This window comes from Gorilla gorilla, chromosome 4 (genome assembly GCF_029281585.2).
Source record: "Gorilla gorilla gorilla isolate KB3781 chromosome 4, NHGRI_mGorGor1-v2.1_pri, whole genome shotgun sequence".
In the NCBI taxonomy this organism is placed as follows: Eukaryota; Metazoa; Chordata; class Mammalia; order Primates; family Hominidae; genus Gorilla; species Gorilla gorilla.
Window position 1 is genome coordinate 164,104,455 of NC_073228.2, and position 15,448 is coordinate 164,119,902.

General features: G+C 46.3%; 1 protein-coding gene across 1 annotated transcript in view; it reads right to left on the minus strand.

Moving 5' to 3' along the window:
• Nucleotides 1-15,448, minus strand: part of CCNJL (cyclin J like) — a 61,031-nt gene that overhangs the window by 26,236 nt on the left and 19,347 nt on the right. The window contains exon 3 of the mRNA XM_031011531.3: nt 2,732-2,945. Coding sequence (XP_030867391.3) covers nt 2,732-2,945 — 214 coding nt within the window. The remainder of the gene's footprint in view (nt 1-2,731; nt 2,946-15,448) is intronic.

Consider the following 15,448-nt stretch of genomic DNA (forward strand, 5'->3'; position numbering starts at 1 on the left):
GCAATGGCGCCATCTTGGCTCACTGCAACCTCCCCGTCCTGGGTTCAAGCAATTCTCCTGCCTCAGCCTCCTGAATAGCTGGGATTACAGGCGTCCATCACGCCTGGCTAATTGTTTTTTTTTTTCTGAGATGGGGTTTCATTCTTGTTGCCCAGGCTGGAATGCAATGGTGTGATCTCGGCTCACTGCAACCTCTGCCTCCCGGGTTCAAGAGATTCTGCTGCCTCAGCTTCCTGAGTAGCTGGGATTACGGGCATGCACCACCATGCCCAGCTAATTTTGTATTTTTAGTAGAGATGGGATTTCTCCATGTTAGTCAGGCTGGTCTCAAACTTCTGACCTCAGGTTATCCGACTGGCCTGGCTAATTTTTTTGTATTTTTAGGAGAGACAAGGTTTCATCATGTTGGCTGGGCTGATCTCAAACTCCTGACCTCAGGTGATCCACCTGCCTCTGCCTCCCAAGGTGTTGGGATTATAGGTGTGAGCCACCTCGCCCGGCCTTCCTGTCTATCTGGAAGCAGATTTAAAAACCTGAGATTGACAGGTGGGGGGGCAAGAACCCCAGCTCTTCTTATCTCAGAATAATTTGGTACCAAATTAGCAAATCTCCAAACTTCCTGAGGCAAGGGGATCCCCCTTGTGGCCCACAATGGCCTGGGGAGAGGGGAGGAGGGAAGAATAGGATTTCAGGCTGTCATGGAAACTTTTCTTCCCTCTGGTCTCTGCAGCATATGGCAGATGTCCTGAAAAATCCGTTCCTGCTGCCCGAGGCTGTGCTGCCCTCAGACACGTGGGTGGGGGCGTCTGCCTCTCCGTCTGAAATGTCCCCTCTTTCCGCCAAGGCGGCAGCAGCACAAAGGAGTCTCCAGTGTGTGCCTCACATCCCAGCTCCCCAGACAGACACTCGGGGAGAGCTTCCATGGCCCCATGGAAATATAAGTCCCCTGCCCCCAGCAGGCCGTGATGCAGCCCATAGATCACAGACAGCAGCAGGCCAAAGGCCACGGCGCAAATTTCTCCTGCGCTGCTTGAAATACGATGCCCAGTGTGCCCTCTACAGCTGGAGATGTTTCACAAGCCCTGCAGACGAAAGGGGGCTGCACGTTGATTTGGGGTGCTGAGACAGGCTGGACACCCAGCAAGACTGGCTCGCATGTGTAACAAGGGAATCCAGTTGGCCAAAGGTAGAGAAAAATCACCAAATGTGGGGCTATGAGCCTAAAGCAGCCAATGGGATCATGAACAACAGCAGGTAAAAGGTGCCAGGTGGAAAACGAGACAGAATTCTGAAAACTCTAAATCTGTGCTTCTGGAACTGGGTGATCGTGCCCATGGGATTTATGAAAGCCTGCCAAAAGCAGACAAAGCTACAGAAGAAAGTGGGTGCCATAGTCCTGCAGCACCAAGCAGGATGAAGGATGGAGGGGCAGGGAGGGGAAATGAATAATGAAATAGGACAGAAACATATCTCAGAGGAGAATGTAAAATCTGACTGTCAAGGATAAAATACCAGATGTCAAAGAAATGTCCTAATTGTACCTGGCCACTTTGAGCCTGAGGCCTCTGGGGCATTCCATTCCTCTGCATTAGGGCAACCTATAGAAGTGTAGAGGCCTGGCTCTCAAGGAACCATTAGCTCCATTAGTTTCATTGATTACACAAATTATTTTTGAGGTCTTACTATATGTGCCAAGCTCCTTTCCATCTCTGAAACTTGCTGTCCATGGGGGGTGGTGGTTGTTAATTCAAAGCACATGACGCTGAGGGTCTGCATACTTGGGAGACCTCACCTGCTGAGGGAGTGGGGGAAGGTTTTCACCGGGATGTAGAGCCTCGGTGATGTTTACCCAGAACCAGGTGGGCAGCGGGAGGGAGCGAGAAGCAATCCAGGTAGAGGGAACAGCATGTGCAAAGCTCTATGACAAGAGGGGGCTTGGCCAGTGTGGCTGGAACCCAGGAAGTGATGAGGAGAAAGGCACATGGCAAAGAGGCAGGAACTCAAGGGTTGGTCTTTATCCTAAGACTGCCAGTAAACCATGGGGTGATGTTAAGTGGAAGGGTGGCATGGCAGAACTGGGTTTTAAGGAGATCATCCGAGTAGCAGCGAATTAACACAGTAATCTCTACCAAGGCAGACAGACAGATGGTCAAAGCTACGCTGTGTTTTTAGTGAGGCCTGTTTGGAAGGTGCAAACCCCAAGAGGGCTGTGCCCAGGCCTGGTGACCACACAATGGGTCCTGCTTAGGTCGAAATCAAGCAGTCACATTTCAAAACACCTTATGAACAGTGGTTGCTAGGGTTCCCCTCCCAGCACGTTCAGATCCCCCATACCAGGAAGCAGGAGACAGGAGGTTGAGGGCACAGGTTCTGGCACCAGGCAGTTCTGGGCTCAAATCTTGTCTGCCATATACTACCCGGGCAGCCCAAAACTGGCTTCGTCACCTCTCTGTGCCTCTGTAAAGTGGGGTATACTAAGAGTATCTGCCTCCTAGGGCTGCTGTGTGGATTAAGTGAGACAAGCTGCTAACATCCTTATCACTTGGTCTGGTACATTAAAGATGCTAAAAAATGTTGCATCTAAAAATGTTGATGCTAAAAAATGCTCAGTGAAGGATGAACATATAAGACGTGCAAAGATCGTCAAAATGTAAAGTGATTTGGAAGCAGCCAGGCGCACTGAGGGGGAGGCGACTGCACAAGCGCGGAGGAAGACGTAGGTTTTCCTTACTTGCAAGCAGGAGGCAGGAGACGGCCACGGTGTAGAGCTGCTTGGAGGTGGTGACGTTGTAGCGATCCATGAAGTGGTCCAGCAGGTAAACGGCCAGGTGCCGGGCTGCAGGGCAGAGCTGGCAGTGGCTGCTCAGCAGGGTCAGGATGTCCACGAAGAACCGGCGGCTCTTCAGGAGTGGGGAGTGGGCTCGGAAGGTGGGCAGCTTCAGTTCCTGGAGGACAGGCGGGGTGGAGGGGTGACGGTCAGGGCTGCCTCCTGAGAGTCTCGGCTGTCCCAGGAAATGGGACCTCAGGGCCTGAATGGGAGGCAACGATTCCCTCCATACCCTTCTTAGTTTTCTTGCAAGTCCCAGGATGGCAGCCCCTCCTGGGCTATCTCCCATCTGCTTTCACTAAGCACAGGCTCATAAAGTATCAAGGACCTAGAGGATGACAGAGGAAGCCAGTCATTCCTTCCCATGGGAAAGGTTTGCTATTTGAGATACACAAGGCCATAAAGGAGTAAAGGCATTGGGGTCAGAGGTCTAAGTCCAAATTCTTTTTTTTTCCCTAGGGTCTGGTCTGAAGTAACACATCCAAATTCTGGTTCCACTACTCAGCCAAGTCGTGTGACCCTGGTCACCTGCCATCACCTTTGTTTCCTCCTCGAGAGCTGAGAACTAAATTTAAAATGTATGCAAAATGCGTAGCACACCTGTGACCTCTCAGGATCCACATCTAATTCTTTCTGAGGGTAGGATTACGAGAGACAGGTTTTTGAAAAAAATCAACCTAAAAAAGTTGTTGAAATAATAGTACAAGGAACTCCCAAATACCCTTCACCTCAATTCCCTAATTTTTGACATCTGCCTTCTTTCTCTCTACATGCATATACATTTTTTTTCTAAAAGTAAGTTCAGATATCATGATACTTCCCACACCCCTGGGAGGTGACTAGATGACTTTAACTTCTACTTTGCAATATATATACTGCCACATTACCTTATTTTATTTGTCTAACTCAAGAAAAACCAATAAAAGATATCAAACCAACAAAGATTTTTACAACATAAAAATGTTCTTATATGCAGTATCTCTCATATTTACCGTTCAGTCAAAGAAGATTAGACACTATTTGTTTGTTTGTTTGTTTAAGAGAGGAGTCTCCCCCCCTTACCCAGGCTGGAGTGCAGTGGTGCAATCACAGCTCACAGAAGCCTTGAACTTCTGGGCTCAAGCAATCCTCCCACCTTGGCCTCCCAAGTAGCTAGGACTACAGGCATTCATCACTGCACCCAGCTAATTGTTTTTGTATTTTTTGTAGAGACAGGGGTCTCATTGTGTTGCCTGGGATGGTCTCAAACTCCTGACCTCAAGCGATCCTTCCCACCTTGGCCTCCTAAAGCGCTGGGATTACAGGCCTGAGCCATCAAGCCCAGCCTAGACACTACTTGTTTAGGAAATGTCTTTGCAACATTTTGCCAAAGAAGGAAACTAAAAAGAAGTAAAATTGAAGGAAAACAGGAAATAAGTTGGCAGAAAAGGAATGTGAAAGCTCACTTATGGCAGGCTCACAACGGGATGAGATCGAAACAAATTGGTGCCCCTCTTCTATAGAAAACCTCTCTCAACCCTGGGGCTTACTTAACTAGCAGCAGATCCAGGACTAGAAAGGGATATCTGCTCACTCATTCATTCATTCATTCATTCAAGAGCTATTCATTCATTTTACTCAGTAAGTATGAAGTACCTTCTCTACACTGGGTGTTATTCTAGGCACTGGGGATGCAATCTGGAATAAGATAGACATAGACATAAACGTAAGACTTACAACTATAAAACTCTTAGAAGAAAACAGGGGGAAATCTTTATGGCCTTAGATTAGGCAATGGTTTCTTAGATATGACACTAAAACAAGAAGCATCAAGGGAAAAATACATAAGTTGAATTTCAAAACTTAAAACGTTTATGCTTCCAAAGATACCATCCAGAAAGAAAAAAGACAACCTGCAAAATGGAGGAAAATATTTGAAAATCACATGTTAATAAAAGACTGTATCCAGAACACACAAAGAACTCTTACAGCTCAACAATAAAAAGGCAAACAACCCAATTTAAAAATAGGCAATGAACTGACCAGACAGTTCTCCAAAGAAAGTATAAAAATGACCAACAAACACATGAAAAAGTGCCCAACATTACTAATCATTAGGGAAATGCAAATTAAAACCCTGATAAGATACCACCTCACACTCATTAGAATGGTTGTTGTAAAAAAAAATCAATACAAAACTGAAAATGTATATACAAGTGCTGGATAGGGGCAAATTGGAACCCTCATATACTGCTGGTGGGTAAGTAAAATGGTGCAGCCACTGTGGGAAACAGTCTGGAAACTCCTTAAAATGTTAAACATAGGGTTCTTACGTGACCCAGCCATTCCAGTCCTTGGAATATATATATGTATATATTATATATATGTATATATTATATATATGTATATATTATATATATGTATATATTATATATGTATATATATGTATATATTATATATATATGTATATATTATATATATATACCTAAGAGAAATGAAAACATATGGCCACACAAAAACTTGTATATGAATACTCACAGCAGCATCATTCATAACAGTTCCCAAGTAGAAACAACTCAAACACTTATCAACTGATGAATGGATAAACAAAATGTAATGTATCCATACAACAGAATATTACACATGTTACAGCAGGGGTGAATCTTGAAAACATTATGTTAAGTGAAAAAAGCTAGTCGTAAATGGCCACATATTACATAATTCCATTTATATGAAATGTCCAGAATAGGCAAATCCATACAAACAGAAAGTAGATTAGTGGTTGCCAGAGGTTAGGGGTAACAGTTAATGGGAAATAACTGCTAATGGGTATGGGGTTTCTTTTTGGAGTTATAAAGCTGTTCTGTCATTAGATAGTGGCGATGATTGTATAGCTCTGTGAATACACAAACAACTAAACTGCATATTTTAATTTTTTTACTTTTAATTTTGTGGGTACATAGTAGGTATATAGATTTGTGGGGTACAGGAGACGTTTTGATACAGGTATGCAATGTGAAATAATCACATCGTGAAGAATGGGGTATCCATCCCCGCGAGCATTTATCCTTTGTGTTACAAACAATCTAATCACACTCTTAGTTATTTTGAAATGTACAATTAAGATACTGATTATATTCACCCCGTTGTGCAATAAAATAGTATGTCTTATTCATTCTTTATATATTTTCTGTACCCATTAACCATCCCCACCTCCCCCACAACCCCCACTAGCCTTCCCAGCCTTTGGTAACCATCCTTCTACTCTCTATGTCCATGAGTTCAATTGTTGTGATTTTTAGATTCCACAAATAAGTGAGAACATGTGAAGTTTGTCTTTCTGTGCCTGGTTTATTTCACTTAATACAATGATCTCCAGTTCCATCCACGTTGCAAATGACAGGATCTCACTCTTTTTTATGGCTGAAAAGTACTCCACTGTGTATATGTAGCACATTTTCTTTATCCATTTATCTGTTGATGGACATTTAGGTTGCTTGACTGCACGTTAAAAAAGCTAAATTTTGGCTAGGTGCAGTGGCTCACACCTGTAATCCCAGCACTTTGGGAGGCTGAGGCGTGTGGATCGCTTGAGTTTAGGAGTTTGAGACTAGCCTGGGCAACATGGCAAAACCCCACTTCCACAAAAGATAAAAAAATTAGCCTGTTGTGGTGGTGCGTGCCTGTAGTCCCAGTTACTTAGGAGGCTGAGGTGCAAGGATCACTTGAGCACAGGAGGAGGAGGCTGCAGTGACCCGAGATTGTGTCACTGCACTCTAGCCTGGATGACAGAGCCAGACCCTGTCTCAAAAAAAATTAAAATAAAATAAAAGTGAATTTTATGATATGTGAATTATTATATCTCAATAAAGCTGCTATAAAAAAACAAGACAGACGTTATCACCCACAGTCATGGAGTCCACAGTCCAACAAGGGAGAGAGGTGGCAATCCAGCAATAAGACAGTTGCAGAATTCCAAACTGTGATGAACTAATACTGCAAAAGAAAGCCACCGATGCTCTGGGAGGCCCCATCGTCTCTGAGGGGAGGGAGACCTGCCTCCTGAAAGTGAGGCTTGAGTTGAGATTTCACACTGATTACTTCTCCTCTGGCCTGATCCTCCAGAGAGCTCAGACACCAGGACTCAGCTATTTTTCGCAGTCCTAGAGCTTTGCTCATGGAAGGCTCTCAAAGCCTGAATAAATTACTTCTTCTCCCTTATGTTTATATATGAAGAAATTGAGTTTCAAAAAGTCCCTGAGTCCCTGGGCTTTATCTAACCAGCAAAAGATCTTAATTAGAAGACTTTCAAAGTATCCCTTTTTTCAACTTTTTTTTTAATTGCTTGGGTTTACCAGAAAACTTTTTTATTTTTTTTTAAGTCATGGAGCTCGGCTGGGCACGGTGGCTCACACCTGTAATCTCAGCACTTTGGGAGGTCGACGGGGGTGGATCACTTGAGGTCGGGAGTTCAAGACCTCAGTTCAAGAATTAGCTGGGCATGGTGGCACGCTTCTGTAATCCCAGCTACCCAGAAGGCTGAGGGAGGAGAATCACTTGAACCTGGTAGGTGGAGGTTGCAGTGAGCTGAGATCGCGCCACTGCACTCTAGCTTGGGTGACAGAGTGAGACTCCATCTCAAAATCAATCAATCAATCAGTCATGGAGCTCTTTTAGCCCCAGCTTAACTTCTTTAAGGAAAAGACCTGATGTGCTTGTGTATTCTTCATCTTCATGGTTTGATGAATTTATGCAGCCACCATGGAGTTCAAACTCCTTGAGGGCAGGTCTGGGTCTCCTTTGCACATCACTGTTACTTCAGCACCCCAGTGTGAAGAGAACAGGGTTAGGTGCCCAATAACTAATTGTTGAAAGACAGAAGGAGTGGGGAGGGAGGGAGAGGCAGTAAAGAAAGCAAGGAAAGAATTGCAGTGGTGGATACAGAAGGTCCTGGCCAACAGAGGGAAGTCGTGACCAACTCTACAGAGTAGCAAGTCCGTGGGAACGTCAAAGAAGACAGATTGAGCCGAGTTGTAAAATTTACCTGTTGAAGATGCAGGAAAGGTAAGGATCTCTCACTAGGAGAAACAGCACCTGCAAAGCCACACAAGTGTCCCATCTGGGGAACAGCCAGTCAGGCAGGGTGTGCCTAGACACAGGCTGGAAACGTGGGCAGGGGCCCAGCTTGCATGCCCTGTTGAGAAAACTGCCTTGCCCTACTCTGAGGGCAATAGAAACTGAAGGGATTAGAGCAGGTCATTGGCCTGGTCTGAGCAGCCTTGCACAGAGATCTTTTGGCCAGCTTCTTCCTAGGGTAAGGCCAGACAGCTGGTAGCAGCAGCCAGTGCGGGGCGGCAGCTCCTCTCAACAGTGCTCCTACCTTCCAGCAGCCCCTACAAGCTTGCAGACTACGTGGGTATTTCCTCTAAGCACAGAGCTCTAAGTTTAGGGTCATGACAAGCAGCAGCCACAGTCATAGATCCTTGGTGTCTGGTGGGCTGCAGCTGCCGGAAATTAGCCTTAGCCAAGTGACCTTTGGCCAGGCCATGCTGCCTTCATCAGTGCAGTCCAAAGCCCCCAAACACAAGTCAGATAGGCAACGTCTTGACCTCCCTCCCCACTCAACTGGCCAAGCTCAAAGCCCTCTAGATTTTCCCTTGAGCCAAGTGAGAGAAGAGAACTCAAGGCAACATAAAGAACGTCTTTCCTGTACGTGTTCCTGGGAGAAGCGTCCTTTGCCTTGAGCAGATTCTCAAAGAAAGACATTGGTGCATAAAAGAAAAAGTTATGGACCAGGTGCAGTGGCTCATGTAATCCAAGCACTGTGGGAGGCCAAGGCGGGCGGATCGCTTGAGGCCAGGAGTTCAAGACCAGCCTGGCCGTCGTGGCAAAACCCCATCTCTACTAAAAATACAAAAATTAGCTAGGCGTGGTGGTGCACACCTGTGGTCCCAGTTACACGGGAGGCTGAGGCACGAGAATCACTTGAACCCGGGAAGCAGAGGTTGCAGTGAGCCAATATTGTACCACGGCACTCCAGCCTGGGTGACAGAGTGAGGCTCTGTCTCAAAAAAAAAGCAAAGAAAAGACAAAAGGAAAAGTTATGGACCACTGGAATGCATAGCAATATACGGCAAGTAGGGGTTAGTAGGTACAGCATGCTGGAAGGGGCTGGTCTCAAGAGGGCAGGATTTTCAAGCTAGAACACTGGCTCCCTGGGATGCTCTTTCTCCCTGTTTCTGTTTGTCCCTCAAATACTGACTTAAATGTCACTTCCTAAGACTTCTGTGACCCCTCCATCATTCCAAATCAGGTTCCCCTTATTCTCTTGGTAGTCTTGTCTTTGTGGCCAAAAATTTACTTATTTATGTAGCTGGCACAGATGCAGACATTCAATAAATATGTATCAAATAAGAAAGAACAAATACAGAGTCACTCCCTGTACCAACCACCTCACCTCCCGCCCCCACATACCGGGGATTAGCTTGATACCTACAGAGTGTGAGGTCAGGCAGTTCTGGGTCGGAATCTTAGTTCCACTATTTACCAACCTTGGGCAAGTGAACTGACCCTCAGTGTCCCTATCTGAGAAATGGGGGTCACGCTGCCATAAATGTAGAGTATTTGGCGTTAACAGCAGCTCAGCAAGCCTAGTGGCCCTTCCTCTTCCCTCAAGCTGGGGAATCAAGTCTCAGAGAAGTTGAATTGATCTATCTCTGTCAAAGGCTCTTTGGGCTTTCAAAGAAACCTGCTTTGAGAAATGTGCAATGAGGCTTTCTACCTTTGAGCTGAGGCGCCTCTGTCAGTGTGTCCTCTGCAGAGCCCTCAAACCAAGTAGAATTAGCAGCTCTGAGCCTCAGCTTGTTCCCCTCACTGGGAAAAGGGAGATTCTTTGGCATGGAAATAACAATGTAGGACTGCAGCATGCCTATCCTGTTTAGTTTGAGAATCCAGCTGATCACTTCGCTAACCCAATTAGGGGGTGCAGGGAAGGCATTCATTACAAGGGCTTTGCTCTAAGGGACTGCATTCCTCCCCAGGCACTCTTGACCTAAGTCCACTTGAAGGCCACAGCAGCGCAGTGCAGGAAGCCAGCCCCTCTGCTGAGTAGCCTGGATTCCAGAAACAAAAGAGCAGCCTGCCCTAGGGCGGCTTCTAAAGCTCTCCCCAGATTAGGCAGGCGCTTGGCAGGCATTCAGCAATCAGGCAGGCGCTGGGCGGGCAGGAACCCGGCCAGGCAGGGTGACCTTCCCCTCAGCATGCCTGGCAGGGCCACAGGCGGCGAGAGTGTGGGCAGCAGAAAGGCTGGGGGGAGGCTGGAGAAGAAGGGGGCTGAGGTGGGAGGGGAGGGAAGGGCAGAGGCTTCCTGATCACTCTCCCTCCCCAGCTGTTGGCCCTTGATCACCTGACTCAGGGAAGCCCATCTGCCGCAGGAGTATCTAGAGATGAACAGGTGGAGGCATGGACAGATGGTCGTGGTGGAATTCCGGGAAAAAGAAATCCACCTTACAAAAACCCCTGCTTTTGTCATCACAGTCCTTTATTATTATTATTATTATTATTATTTAACATAATAGCTATGGGCTAGAAAAAACTTAGAAAAGATACATCAACATATTAACAGTGGCTACGGAGGGGAGGTCGGGATGGGCACTGAGATCTTGCATGATTTTCACGATCATGCTTTTCAACAGCCTGAATTTTTCAAAAATGCTCAATGCATAACCACTTTATTACTTCAGTTACTATGTTTTCAGTTTGGAAACAAACAAAAAGACTAGATACCCACTGTGTTACAAGGCCCAGCTCAAAATTTATCCCCAAGGATTTCCTAGCAACCCCACATCATCCCTTTAACAAAATCTGCCCTGTCATAATAACACCCCATGCCCAGTAAGTATCCCACTTCATCTTCCTACAATGCAAAGCCCCTTCCAGAAGGAATTTTCCATTTTTTTCTTTTCCTTTCTTTTTCTTTTTACTAATTATAAATTATATGTTCACTGATGAATCTTAAAAAGAATAACCAGCCGGGTGCGGTGGCTCACGCCTGTAATCCCAGCACTTTGGGAGGCTGAGGCGGGCGGATCACGAGGTCAGGAGATCGAGACCATCCTGGCGAACATGGTGAAATCCTGTCTCTACTAAAAATACAAAAAAATTAGAGGCTGAGACAGGAGAATGGCATGAACCCGGGGGAGCGGAGCTTGCAGTGAATGGACATCGTGCCACTGCACTCCAGCCTGGGCGACAGAGCGAGACTCTGTCTAAAAAAAAAAAAAAAAAAAAAAAGAATAACATCATTCATAATCCCTCACTTAGAAGGATTCAGACAGAAGTACTACTACGTTCTACCTGGATTCTTCAGATATTTCTTTGTGCAAACTCTCATAAAATGTCATAGCGATCTACAACTGCTTCCCACTTGCCCCTCAGAGAGCATGGGAAACAATGTCTGCAATGGCTGCCTAGTTTTCCACCGTAAGGTTGTGCCATGACGTCATCAAACCCAGATTTTGGGCATGTGGGCTGTTTCTCTTCCTTCAGGTCCCTGTTCAGACCATTCCTCAGAGGCCATCCCTGACCTCCCTCCTACCCAGCAGCCTCCTGTGGGCTTCCCACCGCCAGCAGCCACTGCACATTGAAGCATGTTTAGGAACTGTCCCCTGCCCCCCACAGAAGGGGGTTTCCATGAGGGACGGAGCTGCTTTTCTCTCCTGCCCTTGGCCATACCCTTGGTCCCTGGCACAGAGTAAGTACCAATGAGTAGCTGCTGGCTCAGTGAATGGACGTCTGAATACATGGAGACTGTTTTGAGGAATCTTCCCTCTGCCTGTGGCCCTCTATGCCCTCCCTTCCCCTCGGGACTTCCTTATCTACCCTGGCTTCCTTCCTTAGGGTAACCCATGGTAGAGGTCACTGCCCCCCAAGTGGGAAACCCCACTGTGACGTGTGAGCCAGCATTTCTGAGACCAGAGGAGCCATTCTGGGGGAAGGAGAGGTGGCTGCCCCTTTAGAAACCACTCTCCTTGCTGCCCAAGAGTTTTGCCTGGGGGTTCTCAAGCAGAAAGAGGATTACCTGAGAGGGAAAGTGCCCCGGAAAAGGCCAAGGACTCATGAATCACAGCCCACCTAAAGCCCCAAACTAAGCTACACGGAGAGACAGAGAGGCAGCAGGGCTGCCTGGACAGGTCTCTGAAGACTCCAGGCATGTGTCTGGTCCTCGGCTGCTCTTCCCAACCCCCGTCCCCAGGTGCTGACCTTGGCAGAGTGACAAACACTTCCCATACCTGTGCTGGGCTCAGACGTGCCCGGGAGTGCAGGTGAGGCCAGGTGAAATGCAGTCACTCAAGACCCTGGGCCTACGGCCAGATGTGCAGGGCAGAGACTGCCCCCAAGAGAACCATACCTATCACTGCTGCATAGCCGGGGAGGGGGAGGAGAAAACTCAGCACGTGCTCTTCACACACAGGCTTTGAAAGCATTTTGAGGCTAACCTCAGAGGGGTTAGAAGGTGACTTGTACTATGAAAGTTCTGCCAGGCACCCTTGGTTTCTTCTATTAGGGGAGGAAGTGAAGTCCTCGGTTTAACTTTTAGTGTCCTGCACTGCATTATTTTCTTCTAATTGCCTTGAGGTTTTACTTCTCATTATTAATCCACTCTTCCTTCAGATCTCAGCTTAAAAGTCACTTCTTTTTTTTCTATTTATTTAATTTTTTTTTTTGAGACAGTGTTGCTCTGTTGCCCAGGGTGGAGTACAGTGGCACGATCTCAGCTTACTGCAACCTCCACCTTCTAGGTTCAAGAGATTCTCCTGCCTCAGCCTCCCAAGTAGCTGGAATTACAGGCGCCCACCACCACACCCGTCTAATTTTTGTAATTTTTAGTAGAGACGGGGTTTTCACCATGTTGGCCAGGCTGGTCTTGAACTCCTGACTTCAAGTGATCTGCCTGCCTCGGCCTCCCAAAGTGCTGGGATTACAGACATGAGCTACCATGCCTGGCCTAAAAGTCACTGCTGAAAAAGGTGTTTCAGGCTCATGCTTCTGTGAGATCCTCCCCAAGCACCTAGGACTTTTTATCTACTCATTCATTTGCTCTTACTGTCCTCCTGCCTGCTAGACTGTAACCACCATGAGGGCACGGACTGGGCTTGTCTTGTTCAGCTCTGTGACCCCAATACCTGATGCAAAAGGAACACCTGATAATTACAAAAACCTCCATATTTCAGGAATGGCAAATACTTAAACAGGTGAGAAAAAACATTATTTGTTCCTGATCTTAGGTTGTATAAACCTATTTATCATAATAAGCAATTCCCAGTACTCATGAAGACCAGCGAGGAGGCATAAGAAACAGGGCAGGGGCTGGGTGCGGTGACTCACACCAGTAATTGCAACACTTTGGGAGGCTGAGACAGGAAGATCGCTTGATGAGACCAGCCTGGGCAACATAGAAACACCCCGTCTTTACTAAAAAAAAAAAAAAAAAAAAAAAAAAGAAAGAAAGAGAGAAAGAAAGAAAGAAAGAAAAGAAAGTAAGTGAGGGAGTTGGATTCCAGCAGAAAGAGAAAGCTCTGTCCTTGCCCTGGGGTGACATGTGCCTCAGTCTACCCAAGAGCAACAGTGGGTTTCCACGGAGGAAGCGGGTCAGTGTTTATGGAGAAGTGGAAGCTTCAAAAATTATAAACTGTGCACCTAGCAGTCATTTTTCAAAGGCAATGTTTCCTAATGTGTGTTCTGTGGCACACCAGTCCCAAGATATGCTCCCTGAAAAAAAGGGTTCTGTGGGCCACAGTTTGGCGAAACATCGCATACTACATTGCTCCTTAAAGGAAGCCTGTATTAGCCCAGTAGAGGTCCTGAAACATTTGTTCGTCAAAAAACTAATATAACTTTGGAAAACTCTAGGCTGAATTTATCCACAGGACACTCCTCCTGCCCTCCTCCCTCTTGGGGGGCAGAGTAGCATCCCAGAAAGCTGACTCTGGGAAAAGGTGCCTGAGGGTGCCGGCTGCGGGGCACCTGGTATGCTGGCGAAAATGAAACTGCAGTGCATCCACAAGGCGAGCCTCGCAAAAATCCCTGGCATGATGCCTAATAATTCGATGATTCTAAACCTAGAGATTTACTGAAAAGCTTGCCGAGATTAAGAACCACAGCTTTCACCTGCAGAAACACCCTGGTAAGAACGTCCACATGGCCATGGCATCAGGAGCCTAGGAGAGGATTACAAAAAGCACATGGCAGCTCACAGAAGCCCCAGGCAGCCAAGTGCTGGGTGTCCTGCCTTGGGAGGTCCAGGTGCCCATCTCTTATATATTATGTATATAATATGGTGATTTCCCAGGAGTGGGGAACCACCAGGTTAAGGAGGGGTGAACTGGCCCGACTTGGAAATGCAGCAGGTCAAAACCCCCATGCTGATCACTATTGGGACCATACCTCCGAATACGCGCTGCATTCAAGCCTGGGCATCACAGTAAGACCCCGTCTCTTTAAAAAACAAAACAAAAGAAAAACACTAAACTGCTTCCTCCTTGGAAACCCTCTGTTGCCACTTGGTAGACCGAGGCACACACCATCCTAGGGCAAGGAAGGACACAGCCTTCTCTTTCCCCCGAAATTTAGCTCCTCCAGCTTCTCATACCTTCCCGCAAGTCTTCATGAGTATTTGGAATTGCTCATTATGATGAACAGTTTTATAGAGCCTTATGAGATACATAGATATCTCTATACATACAGATAGATATACATTAAAAATATCTAACTTAAGGCCAAGCATGGTGGCTCATGCCGATAATTCCAGCATTTTGGGAGATTGAGGTGGGAGGATCACTTGAGGCCAGGAGTTCGAGACCAGCCTGGGCAATTTAGGGAGACCTCATCTCTACAAAAGATAAAAAATTAGCCGGGCATGGTGGTGAGCACCTGTAGTCCTAACTACTTGGGAGGATGAGGTGAAAGGATCATTTAAGCCCAGAAGTTTGAGGCTGCAGTGAGCTACGATTATGCCACCGCACTCTAGCCTGGGTGACAGTGAGACCCTGTCTCTAACGTGTATGTATATGTGTGTCTGTATATATATGTAACATGTGTGTGTGTATATATATAGTAGTTTTATATATATATAACTTGAAAGTCTGTATGTATGTATATACACAATTTAATATTTTTTCTATAATTTGGCAGACACTGCATTCCATGCATCTTGTACTCTAATTCTCCAACAGACCCACAAAGATTGGAAGCTTCAAAAATTATAAACTATGCACCTAGCAGTCATTTCAAAGGCAATGTTTCTCAATATATATTCTGTGTCACACAATCTCAAAATATGCTTCCTACAGAAAAGGGTTCTGAGATTATCAGCATCCCTACATTACAGACAAGGATGGCTCAGAGAGACTAAGTAACTTGCCTAAGATCACCCAGTTAATAAATGGTGAATGTGAACCTGGGTCTTCTGACTCTACTGTTTTCCAGACACTATGTTCTCAAAACACTGTGTTTTAACCCTCCAGGTGATAGTTTAGGTTTGTTTGTATTTTCCTTTCAAAATAATGTTTTAGGCTGGGCATGGTGGCTCACACCTGTAATCCCAGCACTCTGGGAGGCCGAGGCAGGCAGATTACCTGAGGT